At 38.8% G+C, this 17,706-nt stretch overlaps 1 protein-coding gene across 2 annotated transcripts in view; it reads right to left on the reverse strand.

Annotated features, from left to right (window-relative positions):
- Positions 1-13,461: 13,461 nt before the first annotated feature.
- The window catches only part of mdfi (MyoD family inhibitor), a 32,306-nt gene continuing 28,061 nt past the window's right edge, over positions 13,462-17,706 (reverse strand). For both annotated transcript variants that reach the window (XM_077530680.1, XM_077530679.1), the window contains exon 6: positions 13,462-16,580. In XM_077530680.1, the coding sequence (XP_077386806.1) occupies positions 16,327-16,580 (254 nt within the window). In that variant the 3' untranslated portion in view covers positions 13,462-16,326. The remainder of the gene's footprint in view (positions 16,581-17,706) is intronic.

Here is a 17,706-nt window from a genome sequence, read left to right on the forward strand (position 1 = left end):
ACATAACAATGGTGTTTGTGTTTGTGATTTGGCAACAGTTTGGTTTGGCGAAATCTACCAATCTGTATCTACTTTTGTGAAGAAAAAAGAGACACTAAAGATAGTCAATGTGGCAAAAGAAGTGACTGTTTTGATGAAGCTTTTGTTTTGATGAAGATTCCCTCAAACTAGAAGAGAAATGTTGGTCTCTGTAGATGAATGAAAAAACACTTCCTCGTAGTGGTTATTAGCGTGAGCTAGTATTAGCGTTAGCGGTTTTCAAAAAGGCTGAGTCATTGCTCATTAATTTGCTTGCTAACTTTATGTCTGCATAATTGAGTTGTCATTTATTTCTTTAGTTACTGTATTTATGAACAACACACCGATAAAAAACAACAACAATATAAACATTGTTGTTAGAGAAACACTAAGGAACTTTCAGTTTACGCTGATTATGGCGGCACAATGTGGACAAAAGCGGTATTGTTATGTCTGAAGGAAGACCGCATTTCATATGAGGCGCATTGTGTCGTTTTTCCAGCTCGCGCCAGCAAGTGAAATCCGGGCCAATGTTGATCCTTGACTGTCCTTTGATCTGGGCAGCTTCCTTTTTTCTTTTTTGTCTCCACGGACAAAACTTTTCAGTTGTTTTGCAGCTTCTGCCAGGAAAGCAGTAATCGTGATTTGACATTCAAATGGACTTCCGTCTTTGTAACGAAAAGGGGAAGTGACGTATGCCATAAAGCATTCAGCACATTTGTAGTTTTCTGTTTGAGCTGAAGCTGAACCAACGCAATTGCAAACAGTATAGACAAAGATATCCAATCGTACAACTTCTCATCACATCTGGGAAAATATTGGATCCTGTTTTTTTTTCCAACTCAATCTGGCAGCTAACAGGTCTGGATAGGGGAGAAAGAACCACAGTGTGAAATGAGCTACACGCTACAGTGACTTGAGCGCACCGGCCAAGAATCAGAAGATGACGAGACAAGGCCGTCTGTGTTACGCCAATTATTCTACTTCACCTCATACAATGCTTCGGTCGCTTGGCAGCCATTATCCGCAGACCGCGGCGTATGAAAGGACATCATCCACTTGTCTGCTGGGACGTCGGCCGCAGCAATCTTGGGTGACACCCCTCCATCTGACGGAATGGTCCTAGGAGACGCGCAGCATGCTACCATGGAGAAACAGACTCATTCCCACCTGCCCTGACACAGATACGACACAAAGATAGCCGTGGCCTGTATATGAGCTTCATCAGCGTGATAATGGAGCAACGGCGTTCACTCATCAAGTTGAAAACTTACCGAGGTCGTACAGTTCACTCACATGTTGCAAATGCTGAAAAATTGAAGCATTGGTTGAACATTGACTATTTAATGTTTATCAGCATCTTGTTGAAGAATTTTGAGGGTTTAATTATTTATTTATTTCCCCATGCATTTAATGTTAAATTATACATGGCCAGGCCAGTTCCTATCCCACGTGAATGGTGATGGTCAACTGTAAATAAATAAATACAATTAAATACTTTTTTTTAAAAATGGATATATTACTCTATACTCGACTATATTAGTCGAATAGGTTATCGGTTATCTTTTTAAAAAAAAAAAATTTTATTTTATTTTTTTTACAAACTCTTTCATCACCGATCAGTGATCGAACAAAAAATCCTGATCGCATTAAACCTACTTAATTAAAGAATATTTTTCCTTAAAAGTATAGAAACATTTTCAGCGCACATTATTTTTGTATCATAGCTACATGTCTGACGTTTGTAACAAATTACACAAAATTGCTTACAAATTCAGTAAGTTTCGATTTTTTTTACAATTGTCCTCAAAAGGAATAAACCAAGTTCCTACGAGTAATGTTGAGGCTCACTTCCAGTTTAAGTTTACTTCCGGTTCACGCATCTTGTGGCAGATGAAAATTACACAAAAAAAATAGACTTGAATGAAATGTCCAAATCGCCCATAATCTCTTTGTTTCGGTTTCCTGTTGTGCACAAAACCGGAACTTATATTATACTACAGTATCATGATAGAAGTTAACGGGGATAAGTTCTTGTACTTCTTCCTACTCTTTCAACATGTGAATTCTGACTTAGCTGGTAATTCATTTACTTTTAGGCTTTTATTTTCTTTCACTTTTATTTTATATTTTGTATTGCATGTTCAATGTTTCATTTAGTTTTTTGGAAGGATGAAAAAACAAGTCATTATTTCATTTTTGTTTTGTTTTGAAAAACAACTGAAAGAATGATTCAAGGATTTGCTTCAGCTTTTTTTTTTTTCAGTTCAATAATTTTTTTTTCAGTGTAGAGGAACAAAAGCAACAGCTGATTGGCGTTCAGTCTTAGGATGCGTTCTCTGGTCTGGACCAAAATACAAAATAATACATGACACATTTCGCTTTAGGTCCAGGTCTACAAATGTTATGAAGTGCTTCTAAAATAATACAGTGGTACTTTCACATGAGTGCCCCAATTTACAATTTTTTTTTTAATTAATGCACAGTCACATTTTGAGCCAAAATTTGAGATGCTAAAATGAACCGAGCCCCAACACTTCCAGTGGTCTCGGGCCACTTGCAAAAGAGTTGTGGTGTGATTGCTTGATCATGCAAACCGCAGAGAAATTGCACGAGAGCTTGTTTTAGTGACTGAACAAAACCTCGTTTCCATAGCAAGTTTAGCTGAGAAATTTTAGAAAACAAAACAAAATTATGATGTTGATTTTAATTGCAGCTGCCATGTTCATGATATTGGATATTTTATTTGTTGACGTAAACTGATCCATGACAAGTCTTTGTGAATAAAAACATTGCACTTCTCATTACACCATGTTGGAAAAAGTATTCATATACATTGTAAATTGAACATTCTGTTTGATTTCAGGTTTATTTTCCTCATCCGAATGACTTCTCATGTGGTGTTGCTGTTTGACTCCTCCGAGGTCCGCACGCTAAAGCAGGTAGGCAAGCACACCAATGAAAGGTACAGGCAGGAAATGGTTTTGGAGGTCGTCATGGTAACAAGGCAGCGTTCGGACCCAAATAGTGTCGGGGCCATTAGCGCGACTCACGCTGCCCGCCCGCTCCCTCGCTGAGTTGCAGGTCATGCATTTAGGTCACTTGGACAATGTCCTTTTGAAGTGTGACCGCCACCATGCAGCTGTGTGTTTCCGCTGAGGCGTGCGTTCACGCACACACATATACGATCGTCACAGGCGCTTGGTCAGACACGGGACAGGAAGTGAGTATTTATGTGGACAGGGCGCCCCTTCCTGTGCCTTCCCAAAGGGCCACCACCCCCATCGATCCCATTCTTTGTCTGTTTTTAGGGCTTCAACTTTATGTACTGTGCCATCACTACTATAATAATAATAATAATAATAACAACAACAACAATAATAATAATAATAATAATAATAATAATAATAATAATAATAATAATTATTAATAATAATAATAGGGTGGCATGGTAGTCGAGTGGTTAGCACGTCCGCTTCCCAGTTCTGAGGTCTCCGGTTCGAGTCCAGGCTCGGACCTTCCTGGGTGGAGTTTGCATGTTCTCCCCGTGCCCGCGTGGGTCTTCTCCGGGTACTCCGGTCTCCTCCCACATTCCAAAGACATGCATGGCAGGTTAATTGGGCGCTCCGAATTGTCCCTAGGTGTGCGTGTGAGTGTGGATGGTTGTTCGTCTCTGTGTGCCCTGCGATTGGTTGGCAACCAGTCCAGGGTGTCCCCCGCCTACTGCCCAGAGCCAGCTGAGATAGGCGCCAGCAGCCCCCGCGACCCTTGTGAGGAATAAGCGGTCAAGAAAATGGATGAATAATAATAATAATAATAATAAATCCCTCACCCACGTTTACTGGCTGTGGAGAAACAAAGGAGTGTTGTTGGGCGGTTTCACTAAAATTGACTTTTTTTTTTTTCTTGCACAGTTTTATGTTATGTTAGAATTGTGGTATGCAGTAGAGTCTTGCTATCAAAGTCAATTTGAGATGCACAAAAAAACGTGCATGTGTGCGTGTGTTAGCGTGTGCATGTGGACAAGGCTAAGGTCTGTTCTCCCTGTTTGCTCAAGGTGGCATGAGTCAGCTTGGCTCCTAAAAACAGGAGCTCTGTTTTTGTGTGGCCTGCCAGCAGCCTGCCGGACACACGCACACTCAGACACGCACACGCACACACCTAGCCACAAGTCAACATATCTACCGAGCTAAACTGGCCTTTGATTCCACCGATGATTGCATGCGTTTTTGCCTTTCCGTCGTTCTCTGATCTCATGTTTCCAGCCAAAGTAAATATTCAGCTCAGATGACCATTTCATAATGGAGTTAGTGTTTTCAAGCATCTTGTACAAAAGTACATCATATTATGAAGCACATGCTACAAAAAGCTAAAGACAGTTTAACATTACTTAACATTACTTTTAGAAATCATGAGGTAATGACCATGGAAAAATGCGGGTCCCAGGGTGAGACCGGTTGAGAACTCAGTGGTTGCATGCTATCCTTAATTGACCTTACCGTAAACCACGCCCACATGACCTACTAAACCAATAAAGACACAAGACATCATGTCTGCGACGACACGTGCGTTTTGCTGCAGACAAACAAAAGCAATCCCGCTCCCGGTATCGCATTACGTGGTTGTTCAAAACCAAGAAAAAAAATCAATAAAATTGTTAAACGTTGTAGCCACGGCTTGTGTAAAGGAGACACGAGAGAGACATTGACCGGTTTATTCCCTTCCTTAAACCCTCAAACAACTTCAAAAAATGTCTGTGCTGGATCAAACTTTGTGGAGGACCACACACACAACCAATCGATTCCCTCCAAAATGACCAGAAACTACTACATCTGCAGCTGCACGAAGGTATTGTTCTCAATTGTTGTTTTTAGCCAAAGGCTAACGATAGCTCCGGGTAGCTAACCATCCGCACGTTTGTTGACTTACTATTTATATAAATGCCAACATAACAGACTTTGTACTCCCGACCAGTTGAATGCCTGCAAAATGAGCAGAAACGACTACATCTGCACTAAGGTAATGTTCTCCATTGATGTTTTTAGCCAAAAACTAACGATAGCTCTGGGTAGCTAACCGTCCACACGTTTGTTGACTTAATATTTACAATAAATGTCAACAAAACATTGAAACTATGAGGTAATATAAATTCATTCTTACCTTTTGCTTGACAGAAATAATGTCCCAAAACTTTGGATATGCCGACAATCGGTCGAAGTGAGTGAGGCGACTAGGTCTTTTCCTTACATCTGCAGCAGCAGACAACGGTGCGTACTTCGTTTGTTTTTGGGCAAAATTGCATGGTGAGGGAGTGAAGATACCCGTCACTAAAAAAATTACATCACCCTTTGCTTACTCGAAGAGAAATATTGGCGTCCTGAAAATATCTGACCGAGAAATCAAAAGGAAGATCTGACAACTTTGTCATTACACACCATTCTGTTTGGCTAATCTTGCCTAAACAATGTCGGCGCCAATTACATGGGGAGGGGCGTGCCACAGTAAGGTCAATTCAGGTATGTTAGTTTCAATAATTTAATCTGGGGTGAGACTCCTTGAGTCCACGTGGCCCTCAGACGGACGTCACTGCGGTCAACAAGCCGCCAGCAGAGTTTGGATGACCGCCAGATGTATAAATGGGGCCCTTAAACCTACGGGAGGTCATGTCATTCCAAATGTTTATCACCGAAATGTTGATTAATTCTTTGCATTTTTAGTGCTGTACCTTCAATGATAGCCAAGTTCATTCATTTGTCTGATGGTTCACCTTTAATCTTTATTGTGCATGCGTTGTCATTAGCTATAAGTAATTTAATATTGGCTATCAACAACTCCAAGAATACACTTTCACCAAATTGTCTGCACCTTGGCAAGTTCATTCTGCCGCAGGAATAACTTTTTTGTTGCTTTCTTAGTCATTTGGACAATGTCCTTTTGAAGTGTGACCACCTTGCTGCCGTGTGTTTCCTCTGATCTAAGGCGTGTATTTCAAAAACTACACAAGTGTGGAGGATAAGAGGAAAATAGACACCAAATTTTAATAATATATATCTTTAGATATACAGTATTTGTCGCCACTCAAGTCCAACTTGTATTTCTTTGTAATTTTTGTAATAAATCACTACCATATAGTAGTTTAAAATGTTTGTACATTTTGGGGATCGCTAGCTAGCTAGATAGCTAGCTAGTTCGATAACTACCTAACTAGCTAGCTAGCTACAATATTTGCTCATAACACTCTTGACTTCACGTAATATAATGCCACCCCCAGTTGAAGTTTATTGTCAGACTAAACATCCACTATATGTATTTAAAACAACCACATGACATTGCTAAATTAATGCTAACATAATGAGAAACTCCAACTGGCTAACAAATAGCTTAAATGTTGTAGATGTTATAACCATTTGAGCAACAGATATTTTAAGACAAATTGTTGAGTAAGATGTCAACAAATAATGTAACAATATTCACAGCAGTTTTTTTTTTATCCTCTGAGAAGAGCGACTAATAGTGTTGTACTGAGGAACTGTGAGTGAGGAGCTGACAACTTCTCCATGTATACTTGTAGTAGGCGGAAACACTGGAAGGGGCAGCCCAATGGATATAGAATTGATGCAAAGTGCAAAATTTTTTTTTTTTATTGTATTTAATTATAACAATATTGTATGTTTTTATAAAGTAGAATATTGTAGAGTGCTATTTTTCTTCAAATGATTAGTATTATTAAGCAACAAAAAATGTCTAAATTTACAACAAAGAAGAATAGCATTACTTGTAGTGCAAGTAGAAGTTTTGCAACTTGCAAGTGAAGTCCATGTGTGAGTCATCTGTTCAAAAATACTGAAGTCGCAGCTTGAGCCAAATGAGTGGAAGAGCGCACGTGCAGAGTGCAGATTTCGGGCAGTGCTTTGCCGACTCGGTGTGTTTGGCATCTGCCACCCACACAGATGAAAGTCAACTCTTAAGTGGCAGTGTCTGCTCAGCATGCACCTCCCAAGTCTGACATATGTGTGCGTGTTTGCCATTACTGAGTCGTGCAAGAGTTGGCGCTCAACTGCTTTCAATTTCTGCCTTTGTATTGTTTGCCTTGGTCCCCCTTTTGTTCGGCATTCTCGAGGGTCTGGGATGGATAAAGCATTCTAATGATCATTTCACTTGGGTTTCAGTCAGGTAAAGTTCTGCTAGTTTGTCACTGCAGGGAATGATTTTCTTTTCTTTTTTTTCAGAGTCAGATTTAGTAGCCAAAGTACTGTATGTAAAAAGTAGGGGTGTCGAAATGAGCACGTTAATAGCGCATTATTTTTAAAGTTGCTTTAACGGAACCATTTTAGTTAAACGATGCCCAAGAGCATTGACCGTCACTTTGATGAAAAGTACATGATATACATGCGTGAACTGGACATGTTGGATTGCCGATGAAGTGTCAAGAGGTTTTTTTGTTTTTGTTTAGTTTTTTCTCAACTCAGCGAAACTGCTATGTGGAATTAGCTCCTCTCTTGCCGGTGAGTGCTTTCAAATCTGATCATACAGAGGATTTACAAGTTTGTACAATCTGGATTTATTTCCCCTTTATGTGTGCTCAAAATGCCATTGAAGTTAGCAGTTGCGCAAGTGTTGTAGTTTTATTACATTATTTTATCGCGGGTTTTTCCTTGCCGACGCCTTGCAAAATTTTGCAATACAGTAAGGCATAACTGACGTTTGTGTCTTCCTCGTTGTTATGTCTGCGTGAACTACTGTTCCCCAAGCGAGTATACACACTAGTGACGTCACCACTTGGGGGCGTTGCAACACGGAAGTACTTCTATGTTGAAAAAAGTTAAATAAATCAATATAGGAGTGTATTCTTCAGCTCTTATGCATGTTTCGTAGCTATACTAACTATTTACTGCCAATCAAGCCATACATGTAAAATTAAAGGAGCCTTCCTTTAAATTTAAATGAAATATCTAGTAATTAAACTGTAGCAACAAAAAATGAAAGAAACATTTTGCGTGTGTGCTAACAGTTAGCATCTGCTGATCCAGCCACCATGTACAAAATGCTCCATTAGCTATGCATTGATTCCTCTTTTGGTAGCTGGAGCATGCTCAATCCTTCTTTTGCCTCTTGATGTGGCAGCTGGTTCACAACAGCTGTCAATCATTGTTCAAATGTGGTGTTTGCCGTTTACTCAAAGCGGTATATGCGTTTTCTATCATGCCAAAATAGCTGCGCTAACGGCCATTTTGGGATGCGTGATGTCAACGTAAGGATCTCTATGTATAGCTGTATATGACTTTACAAATTAAAAGCGTACATATTTGCATATTGTGTAAAGGAGCACAACAAAACATACCTAAACAGAATTTAACAGTAATAGATATAATAATAATGCATATAAATATATTTGTGGGAACTGGGGTCAAGTTGTAATTTACAATCTTAAAAATGCTTACAAGTTCACAACTTGTTTTATGTTCAAACAACACTCTGATGTGAGTAATGTCCAATATGAAACACTAATGTGTCTAGTGGCAGAAACTGACTTCAACACACATTTCACACTTTTTTTTTTTTTACAGTACAATACGTAAATTTATGAACTACTGCGAACTTACTGCATCAATGGACTAAAGGATACATACAGTCATATTAGGTTAACAGATTTGTCCATGCATGAGTATGAAAACATTTTATTGTCCATTTAGAGCAAAAATAAAATGTGCAATTAATTTGGGATGAGTTAATTGTGATAAGTTAATTATTAAAATCACGTGATTAATTAAAAAAAAAAAATCAACCAAATGACACAAGGAATTTGTCTTCACAGTGTCCAACCTGACCGAGAAGCACAAAAATAACAACCAACCGAGGGAGAGAATATTCCCCTGAGTGAGTTTCTTCGATGGGAGAAAAGTAAACCGACACCCATATAATTAATTTCAGTGACGTTTATCAGCTGCGGATCGTGAGTCGTGACTCTGAAGTCTGTTTTCACCTTACAGATAACTTCTATCCACTACGGCCACAGAGACGCACGTTTTTATTTCCTAGGATAACGATAAAGAAACACCTGCGGGGAAATGACCACACTGACCCGAGATCAGCATCTCAGATTGCTCTGCTACGGCTTATGCAAGGATATTAAAATGACTTTAGTGCGTCTTGGAGGGAGATCTTTCATCAGTGATTCATTATCTAGCTGATGCTCTCACAGAATCGGCATGGCGCTCACTAGATGAATCTATCTTTCACTGTCTTGTAAGGAAGATGTATGGCTGTTGTTCAACCTTGCAGCGGTTGGATATTCGCAATGAGAACATCACATATTGGGTGGGCGGAGCTAATCTGCAGGCAAAATATACAAGATCTATTCTCCAGAGCCAGCAGAGCTTGTGAGCAGCTGTCGAACGCTTTTTCATCCTTTTTACGTCAAACACACATCAGATGGTATTCGATACTTTTTTTTTTCTTTTTTTTTTCTGGTCTTGCACACGCAAATGGTCATCTGGCCTGCTCCGCCCACTCTCGGGCCCACTGCCTGCATGTCTGTACACTTTGTGTATGTGTGCGCTTTTCATGAAAAGCCGCGGGGTTGCGGTCGCCTCGGTAGCTCTGCAGCAGCAGTAACTCGATACAGTAAACACACATTTTTGTCGCAGATCCAAGCTTGTCTGCGAGCCGTGATTTAGTTCCGCTTCAACTTGTAAAACAGAAAAGCCGACGGGCATCATCGGGAAGGCAGAATGTGTAAAAAAGTGGGTAGTGTTTCGGTAACACTGTTCAATATAGAGAAAATTGTCTTTAATTGGTTTTATTGAAAAGTAACCCCAACCAAAATAATGATCTGAATACGGGCTTTGTTTGGCATACAAATTTGATGTGTAATACAAAAGTCATGATAAACTGTAGTTTGCAACCGCAATCTCCCGTTTCCTCTGGCTGACATGAAGCCATGAAAGAGGAAGAAGTGTTTCTTTGTAAAGACTGACTCATAGTCTGGCATGCGTTTCTCCAACTGAACAGCTAGCATGCAATTAAACATTTGCAAACATTTTTAGGTCAAATGAACGCAATTACTGACACCGCGTCGATCGGACCTCCAATTGGCGTGATCCAATTGACGCAATATGGTGGAGCTTTTAAGGTCAAATACGAAATGGGGGTGTTGGAATGTAGAATCATATTTCTACATATGGAAATGCTCATGATAAAAACCTGCACACGTGTTTTAATTGAAATGTTATCATCCTTCAATGTCACAAGTGTAAACACAAGACCATTTTATTTGGTAAACTGCATCATTGTCTGATTAAAAAAGAACTTTATTGAACAACTAAACATGTCAAAAGATGTTATTGCCTTTTGCGGCGAGTCAGTGAAATGTGCAATTAAACAAGTATTCATCCATGTTGCTTCTTCTGATTTGAAACGGATGCTTTTAAAGAGGCCGTGAGTCATTTGAATACTAGTACTTATTATTTTTAGGAATGTTAATACCACTTTATTTTCAGGCCGATACCAGTACATGTACTCAACTCTTGAATAGTAACCGATACCACTACCAAGTAGCGATACCACAAGTACTATTGATACATACAATTTCCCAAACAAACAATGACAGATGATTTTAAACAAAGATTTATATATCCTATTCCTAATATAGCATTTTTCCTTAGAATTGCATGAAAATAATGTCAATTTTCAACTCTTCTCATTTGTAGTTCCTGATTGTAAAATAGCTACAAGAGAGTGACCAATACTTGTATCAGTCTCCGTCGCATGTTCCAATACCTTGAAGTAAGGCTGTTATTGACACCATACTGATACCTGGTATCAGTACTTGCCCATCCCTAATTATTTTTATTTATTGTATTTTTTTTACTCATTATTATTAGTAGTATTTATCACATGTATTAATTATTATTTTTTTATTATTTTATTTTCATATATTTTTTATTTATATTTTCTTTTCTTTATTTCCCCGTTGATGTCTTGCATTGTATCACAAACACACAATTTTCAGGGATATGCTAGTTTTTTTTTCTGTAACATTATCCATATTTTTTTTTTAATTATTATTTTTCTGTTTTGTTTTAATCAAAAGTACTAATGACTACTATTATTGCAGCGTAAGGAGACAATTAAAATAGTAGTGGTTAGTAGGGGTGTTAAAAAAAATTCGATTCGGCAATATATCGTGATATTACAACGCATAATTCTTGAATCGATTCAATATGTGGGCGAATCGATTTTTAAACATCAATTTTTGATGGAAATATTAAACTAAACGTCTTACATAGGGTTAGGGTTCACACTTTAAGCATGGAAGAATGTTATATTAATGGAACATTATGACATAATATTTTATTTTAATGCTATAGAAACATGAAACAAACTACAACCTGTTTGTTAAATTGCGACTTAGTAATAAGCCTGTCATTTCAGATGAATAAATACAATTTTATACAAATCTTACAACGTAGAAGTTTACTGATTAGCATTTTCAAAATTTTAGTTAAAAAAAACAAAAAACAAAATAACCCCCGCAAGAATCAACGTATAGATCTGTATCGGGATTAATCGGTATCAAATCGAATCATGACCATGAATCGTGATACGGATGGAATCGCCAGATACTAGGCAATTCACACCCGTAGTTAGTTAGTTAATAGTAGAAAATCTTCTGTGATGTGTCTGAATTACCGTATTACAGTGCCCCCTGTGGCCAAGTCATGCACACCAGACGGAGCCGCAATTAATTAACAATTATACACAAGTGGTTTACATTCTATGTATTCACTGTATATATTAATAGTCAAGCATGTGGTTTCTATCCAGCAGTCGCCACATCCGTTACCACACAGCGTACGCGCGTACTGTATGCATACCTCAAAAGCCACTTCCAATCTTCTTCAGCATGTCAGCAAGGCAAAGACAGACGAGACGAATGAATTACGCAGGTTGTAAACTAGTTGACACTGTACTGGAGTCTGGAGGTCCTTAAAAACACCACCAAACAAAGCTGCAGCGACAACACAGAGGTGACATTGTTGTCGCCACATACAAGTGTCACATGTGACCACTATCAGGCGCATTTAATGGCCACTGTGACCTGATATTAATAATAAATCGACTATTTCTTCCTCGAGGTGTCTTCTTGGACTCCAGTGGAACGGGGGTGGGGGGGGGGGGTTATTTGGTGTGAGCCAAGGGCGAGTGACTTGTCATGAGAGGAGTATTAATTTATGATTTCCATCCCGGCGTCTGACCTCATCACCTTCATTAGAATGCAGCCTTTGTAATTTCATGCTTAATATTCAATAGCCACTTGTCCCCTTCGCCCGCTTGCTGCATGTGAAATTTCTGCAAGGGATGTGCATCGTTTTTGATTTGTTGAGTTTGTGTGTGAGCGAGTGTGTGTACATGGAAAAGGAAATGAGGGCTGACTGCAGCATGGCTTCCTGCAAAACATTTGCAGATGTCCAAAAATGTCCTCTGCGTCTCTATTCCAATCAATGACTTCATTTCTCATCTGAATCGTTGCCATATATATACGTACACTTTGATCTACACTTGATTTCCTCAACTTTACAGAGAATCTTTTACAAGTGAGGATAGTTCAGCTCAGATTAATGGACAGCAAAAGGCCAGTCTTCAGAGTAGTGTACATTGTTTCCACCAGGCACAATTGTCGACTCCTGACTGGATGCAACAGGCTGCAGTTAAAAGAAGGAAGGATTAAAGCAAAAAAAAAAAAAAAAAAAAAAAAGATCAATAAAAAGCAATGTCCCCTGTACTTCTCCACACACATTAATATCCTGGCCTAAGCACACATTCCCCCTCAACTACTTTGGCAAGCCGTTAAAAAAACAACACATTAAAGGATTTGGTTCCGCATCAAGCCAGTTGTTGCGCTATTTCTCGTATTTCTGACGTTTTTCTCCTCTTTCTGTCAGCTGCACAGACAACTAATCTGCCGGGGTTACGGGAAAACCTCCAGATACTAAAAGATGTTTTTCAAAACATGTTATTGGAGAAATTCAAGGAGTGTTGAGCAACATTACTGTTTGGATGTGAGGACATGGCCTAGTTCGACTTCTTAGTGATGAAAGCAAATATCTTTATTTATGAATATTGTCATTTTAGTCTTTTTACCAAGAGTGAATTCATTGAGAATTTCAAATCTAGTGGACAATTACCCATTCTGGGATTGCAGTCCACCGTTGATATGTTCATGTTTTGAAACAGTTCTCCCAATATGACATAATGGAAGTACATTTCATAAACCAAATATTTGAATGTTTGATCCAAAGAACACATTCTTCATAGAAGATTGTCATACTGGTACCAATCTTCTGTTGTGTTGCGCCAAAGAAGTCCAAAAATGGTGATTTTGCATTATTTTGGTGTTATGAAAGTAAGGCCAAACAACAATTACAAAGATCCAAGTTCTCTGGAGTTCACATTGTTTATTCAGTACTAAACAAAAGTTGAATGTGACTTCCAAGACAGCAATTGAAATGAACATAAAGTTGCTATGTTGTAAACAAATTGACATTATTGTGGACAACAGTCAAGTAACATTTCATCTGGACTGTGATTGGTTAAAGACTACAAGCAGGGGGGCGAGCTTATATATAAACTACTTTAGAAAACAAACAAACGATTACTAATCTACAAAATTACACAATGTTTGTAGTAAAGGTACAAAAAATGGGAGTAAGGAAACATTGTCTGTATGGTACATAAAATTTCCATTTCCAGTAACATGTTTATCCATATGACATTTTGTAGACGTTATCCACTTCCAGATTGAGTTCTCTGTTTCCAGGCCAACCAAGCGAGCTTGTTTACTATTGCTAGCTTGTTTACTATTGCTAACATGGGGCTGATGTTTGTTTTAAGCGTATTTCTCATAAAATGTGTATTCCAGGAAAATACACAGTAAATATTTAATTACACTGACAAGTTACTGTTTATGTATGTGTTGGTTTAAAGCTTAGTTAAACTGTATGAGATCAAATAAAATGTGCTGATGTCATAGTTGGCCTGTGCCAAATACTTAAATAGGAAGTCAACCTTAAATATTTCTTGACAATAATATGTTATGTGACCTCAATAGTCTAAATATGACATTCTGATTAATATTACATTTGTGGAATATGGGTTATGAAGCAAAATCCAGCCGTTTTTATCCATCTCAGAGGGCGGCCATTTTGCCACTCGATGTCGACTAAAGATGACATCACAGTTGCTCAGGGCTCAGGCACCACCAATCACAGCTCACCTGTTTTGTGAAGCTGCGCTGTGATTTGCTGGACTTTGCTGCTTAACTCATATTCCACTAACACAAAATTAACCAGAATACCAAATTTAGACTAGTGGGGCTGCATAGAACATATTATTGTCAAAAAAGAAAGAAAAAAAAAAGGTTTGATTTCCTCTTTAAAGAATACAATCAGTGGAAATCGGTTATGCACCATTGCTGGTAAAAAGTAGTTTTATGGTGGGGATTCACCCCAAAAATAACTGATATTTATTTTCCTTTGGTTTTCGCCTAGTCCATAAAAAATTGATGATTCTTGTGATATGGTTGTTCTGGCAACAGAGAACGTGTTCCCAGTTAAAAGTGCTTTGATATTTTGCATCTTACCCCAAACACGGAATCATAATCCTTTTGTCTGTAGTATTCTGTGATCCAGTTGTCCGTTCATAAATCTCTGTAAAATATTGCATTGTGTTCCAGGGCTTTCCAGGATTATCAAATTCAACATGTTGGAAAATTTGAGACACTCTTGATCATAAAATCTTCTCCAGTTCCACTTGCTCAATTCCAGAAACTTGCATTTACGTGTTGCTAATTTTAGCTCTTTGTGTATTTGTAATAAACTCAGACCCTAAAATAGGATTTGAATTCACCATGATCACATAAAACGAACCCTTCTTATACACACGTTTATAAATCACGAAACCATGTTCCAGTCATAATAAACAAAATTGCACAAAATATGGGAGATATGTATCAGGTCATTTATAAAGCACATAGTGTGGCTTGGAGAGTGTGTTGGTGATGTTATGAGAGTTTGGGCCTGTTATCAAAAACGTACCATTCATACCAGGGGCGTGTGGATCCATCTTAGCATAATGCCATATGAGATTTTCACTGGCGGAATTCAATTAGCAGTACCTGCTCTACAGCTAGCTTGGCCAAACCCGATAACACAGAAATGTGATTTTCACATTAGAGGAGAAATGCAAATATCTTAACTAAAATCTACCCCCCAAAATGGATTAATAGAGATTTGGAATCTACTTGGAAATAGAGGCAGTGAGCTAAGCCGCGAAGGCCATTTGTTCACAAAGAAAGACGGAATGTATTCAAGAAAGATCCTGCATTCTGTTTCCAAGTTGTGTCCTTTTACCAGTTTTGACCATTTGGATGAGGAAGACTTGAGTGGACGCAGCCAAAAAGCTCCTCAAATCTGTAAAAGTAAACACGATGTGAACTCTGAAATGAGGAGAGCCGTTTGATTGCGAACTCTCCCTTCACATGTTAAGCAGAGGATGTGAGCGTAAATGTCATCAAGCGCGGTCCGCTGATGTCCATCACTAACGCTCCTGATTTGATGCGCCCCATCTGCAAGCTGATGAATGACTCTCTCATGATTCTTCGCTGATTACGACCGTTAAATGAGACACTTTACGAACAAAGGAAATGTGTCTATAATATTGCCACAAGCCACCATTATTCTCTGTTTTGTACATTTCTCCGCGGACAAAGACATCAATGGAAGCGACATCAGCCTCTCGGGCCGAGCGTGTCACAAAGGCCGCGGTACGCAATCAAACTGGAAGACGTTAACCTTGCCAAGGACAGCTCTACAGAGAGCTGAGCTTCAATTTTTCCATTACGCCGCCGCTCTTATCAACAGAAACGCTAAAATCCGGTTAAATGGATCCATTTTCTCATTTGCCTTTAGAGGTCATTTTTCATGCTCGGAGAACTCCAGTCACTTACGAGAAGCTCCGTCGGAACAATCCAGTCTGCGCGCGCGCTAGCGGATCGCAGCCGAAACTCTGCGGCGCACGTCCAACTGCGTAGCGACGGGCCGACAGCCAACACAAAGCTGTTCTCCGGTTCGATCCATAAAAGAGGGAGGAATTCACCATTGACTGCTCTCAGAGTCTTTTGTGAGAGACGTTTTGTATTGTGAGAGCCAATATAGTGAGAGCCACAGAGTCCTGGCCAAGCTATGACAACAAAGACTGAATGTAGCACTTTGCAGCTTTGACAAAAGACGTATGATCGAAGCCGTGACCTCAGGAGGAGAAGCAAAGGCTGCAGCACTCCATGCAGATCTCCAGACAGTCCGCCGACTCGCAGCAGGCGTCGATGATGCCGCAGTCCATGTCGCACGGCAGGTCGCAGTCGCCGCACTCCTCCGACGCGCAGCAGCAGCAGAAACAGGATTCGTCGCCGGCGCACGAGCCGCAGGTGGCGCAGTCCAGCACGATGTTGCACAGCGTCAGGAATTCACAAAACAGGCAGGCCAGGATGCAGTGAACGCAGCAGTCTGGAGACAAACAAAAGTTCGCTCTAACTTCAAAAACATGTTCTTCCTCTTGGAAATCACAAATGTATCGTTATTTATAATTGTTACATGAACATTTCCATCTTAGTAAGTAAAATTTTAACATTCCGAAAGTCTGTATTTAGAGTTACACAGCATCAGTGTAATACCATTTTGTGCCACAACATGTGGGGCAGCACTGAGATCTCGAGTGTAATTAAGAGCTAGAAGAAGCGGCAAAGAAGATCCCCAAGTCCAATAGTTGTTGATCCCACAGATTGCACAGTTTGCATGCTCCTCCAAGTGTGGTCAAGTCATTGTTAGAAGTTTCCAATTACTGTAACGTGTTAATTTCTGTTCGGCCATGTGAGGTGTTTCTCGCTTTGTGTTAGCATTAAGCTAACATACATACATAGCTACATGTATTTATTTATTTATAAAGGCCAATGACGGATTGATTTAAACCTGTTAGCTTCAGAGAACCATTTAATGAAATTTTCAGTTAACTTTATAAGCGATGCTGCTAATCCTGGGAACTCTTTGTACTTTTTGCTTGAAATTAAAACAAAGATAAATGACACTTTACCATTTCAGTTATTTTGAAATTTTGGATACTTCATTTACTATCCAAAACTATATCAAGAGCCATTAACTTTCATTTTTCATTTTCATTAATTTTTTAAGACATACTTATCACCCTGAGAACTCCTTGAACTATTTTTTTTTTTAGCATGTCAAAACAAAGATGTCTCTAATCTAAGATTAAACAATAAATATATATATACACATATATATATATATATATATATATATATATATATATATATATATATATATATATATATATATATATATATATATATATATTTTTTTTTTTTTGCAAAAGCTGTTAAATAAACCAAAGTTAAGAGTTGGAATTGTATTTTTTACGATATATTTTTTTCTTTTACTGATCATGAATATCAGCCTCTTTGTCTTACTAATGGTCACTATCGATCCCGAAAAACAAACAACCAATTGGTCTCTCTCTACCTTAAACAAACAGGGCTCTATTTTCACAATCTCCATAAATCTGGCACGGCGGGTGGCGTAAATCTGAGCGGAGGCAAGTTAGACCGGGTTTTGTAAT

Source organism: Festucalex cinctus, chromosome 8 (assembly GCF_051991245.1).
Source record: "Festucalex cinctus isolate MCC-2025b chromosome 8, RoL_Fcin_1.0, whole genome shotgun sequence".
NCBI classification, from domain to species: domain Eukaryota; kingdom Metazoa; phylum Chordata; class Actinopteri; order Syngnathiformes; family Syngnathidae; genus Festucalex; species Festucalex cinctus.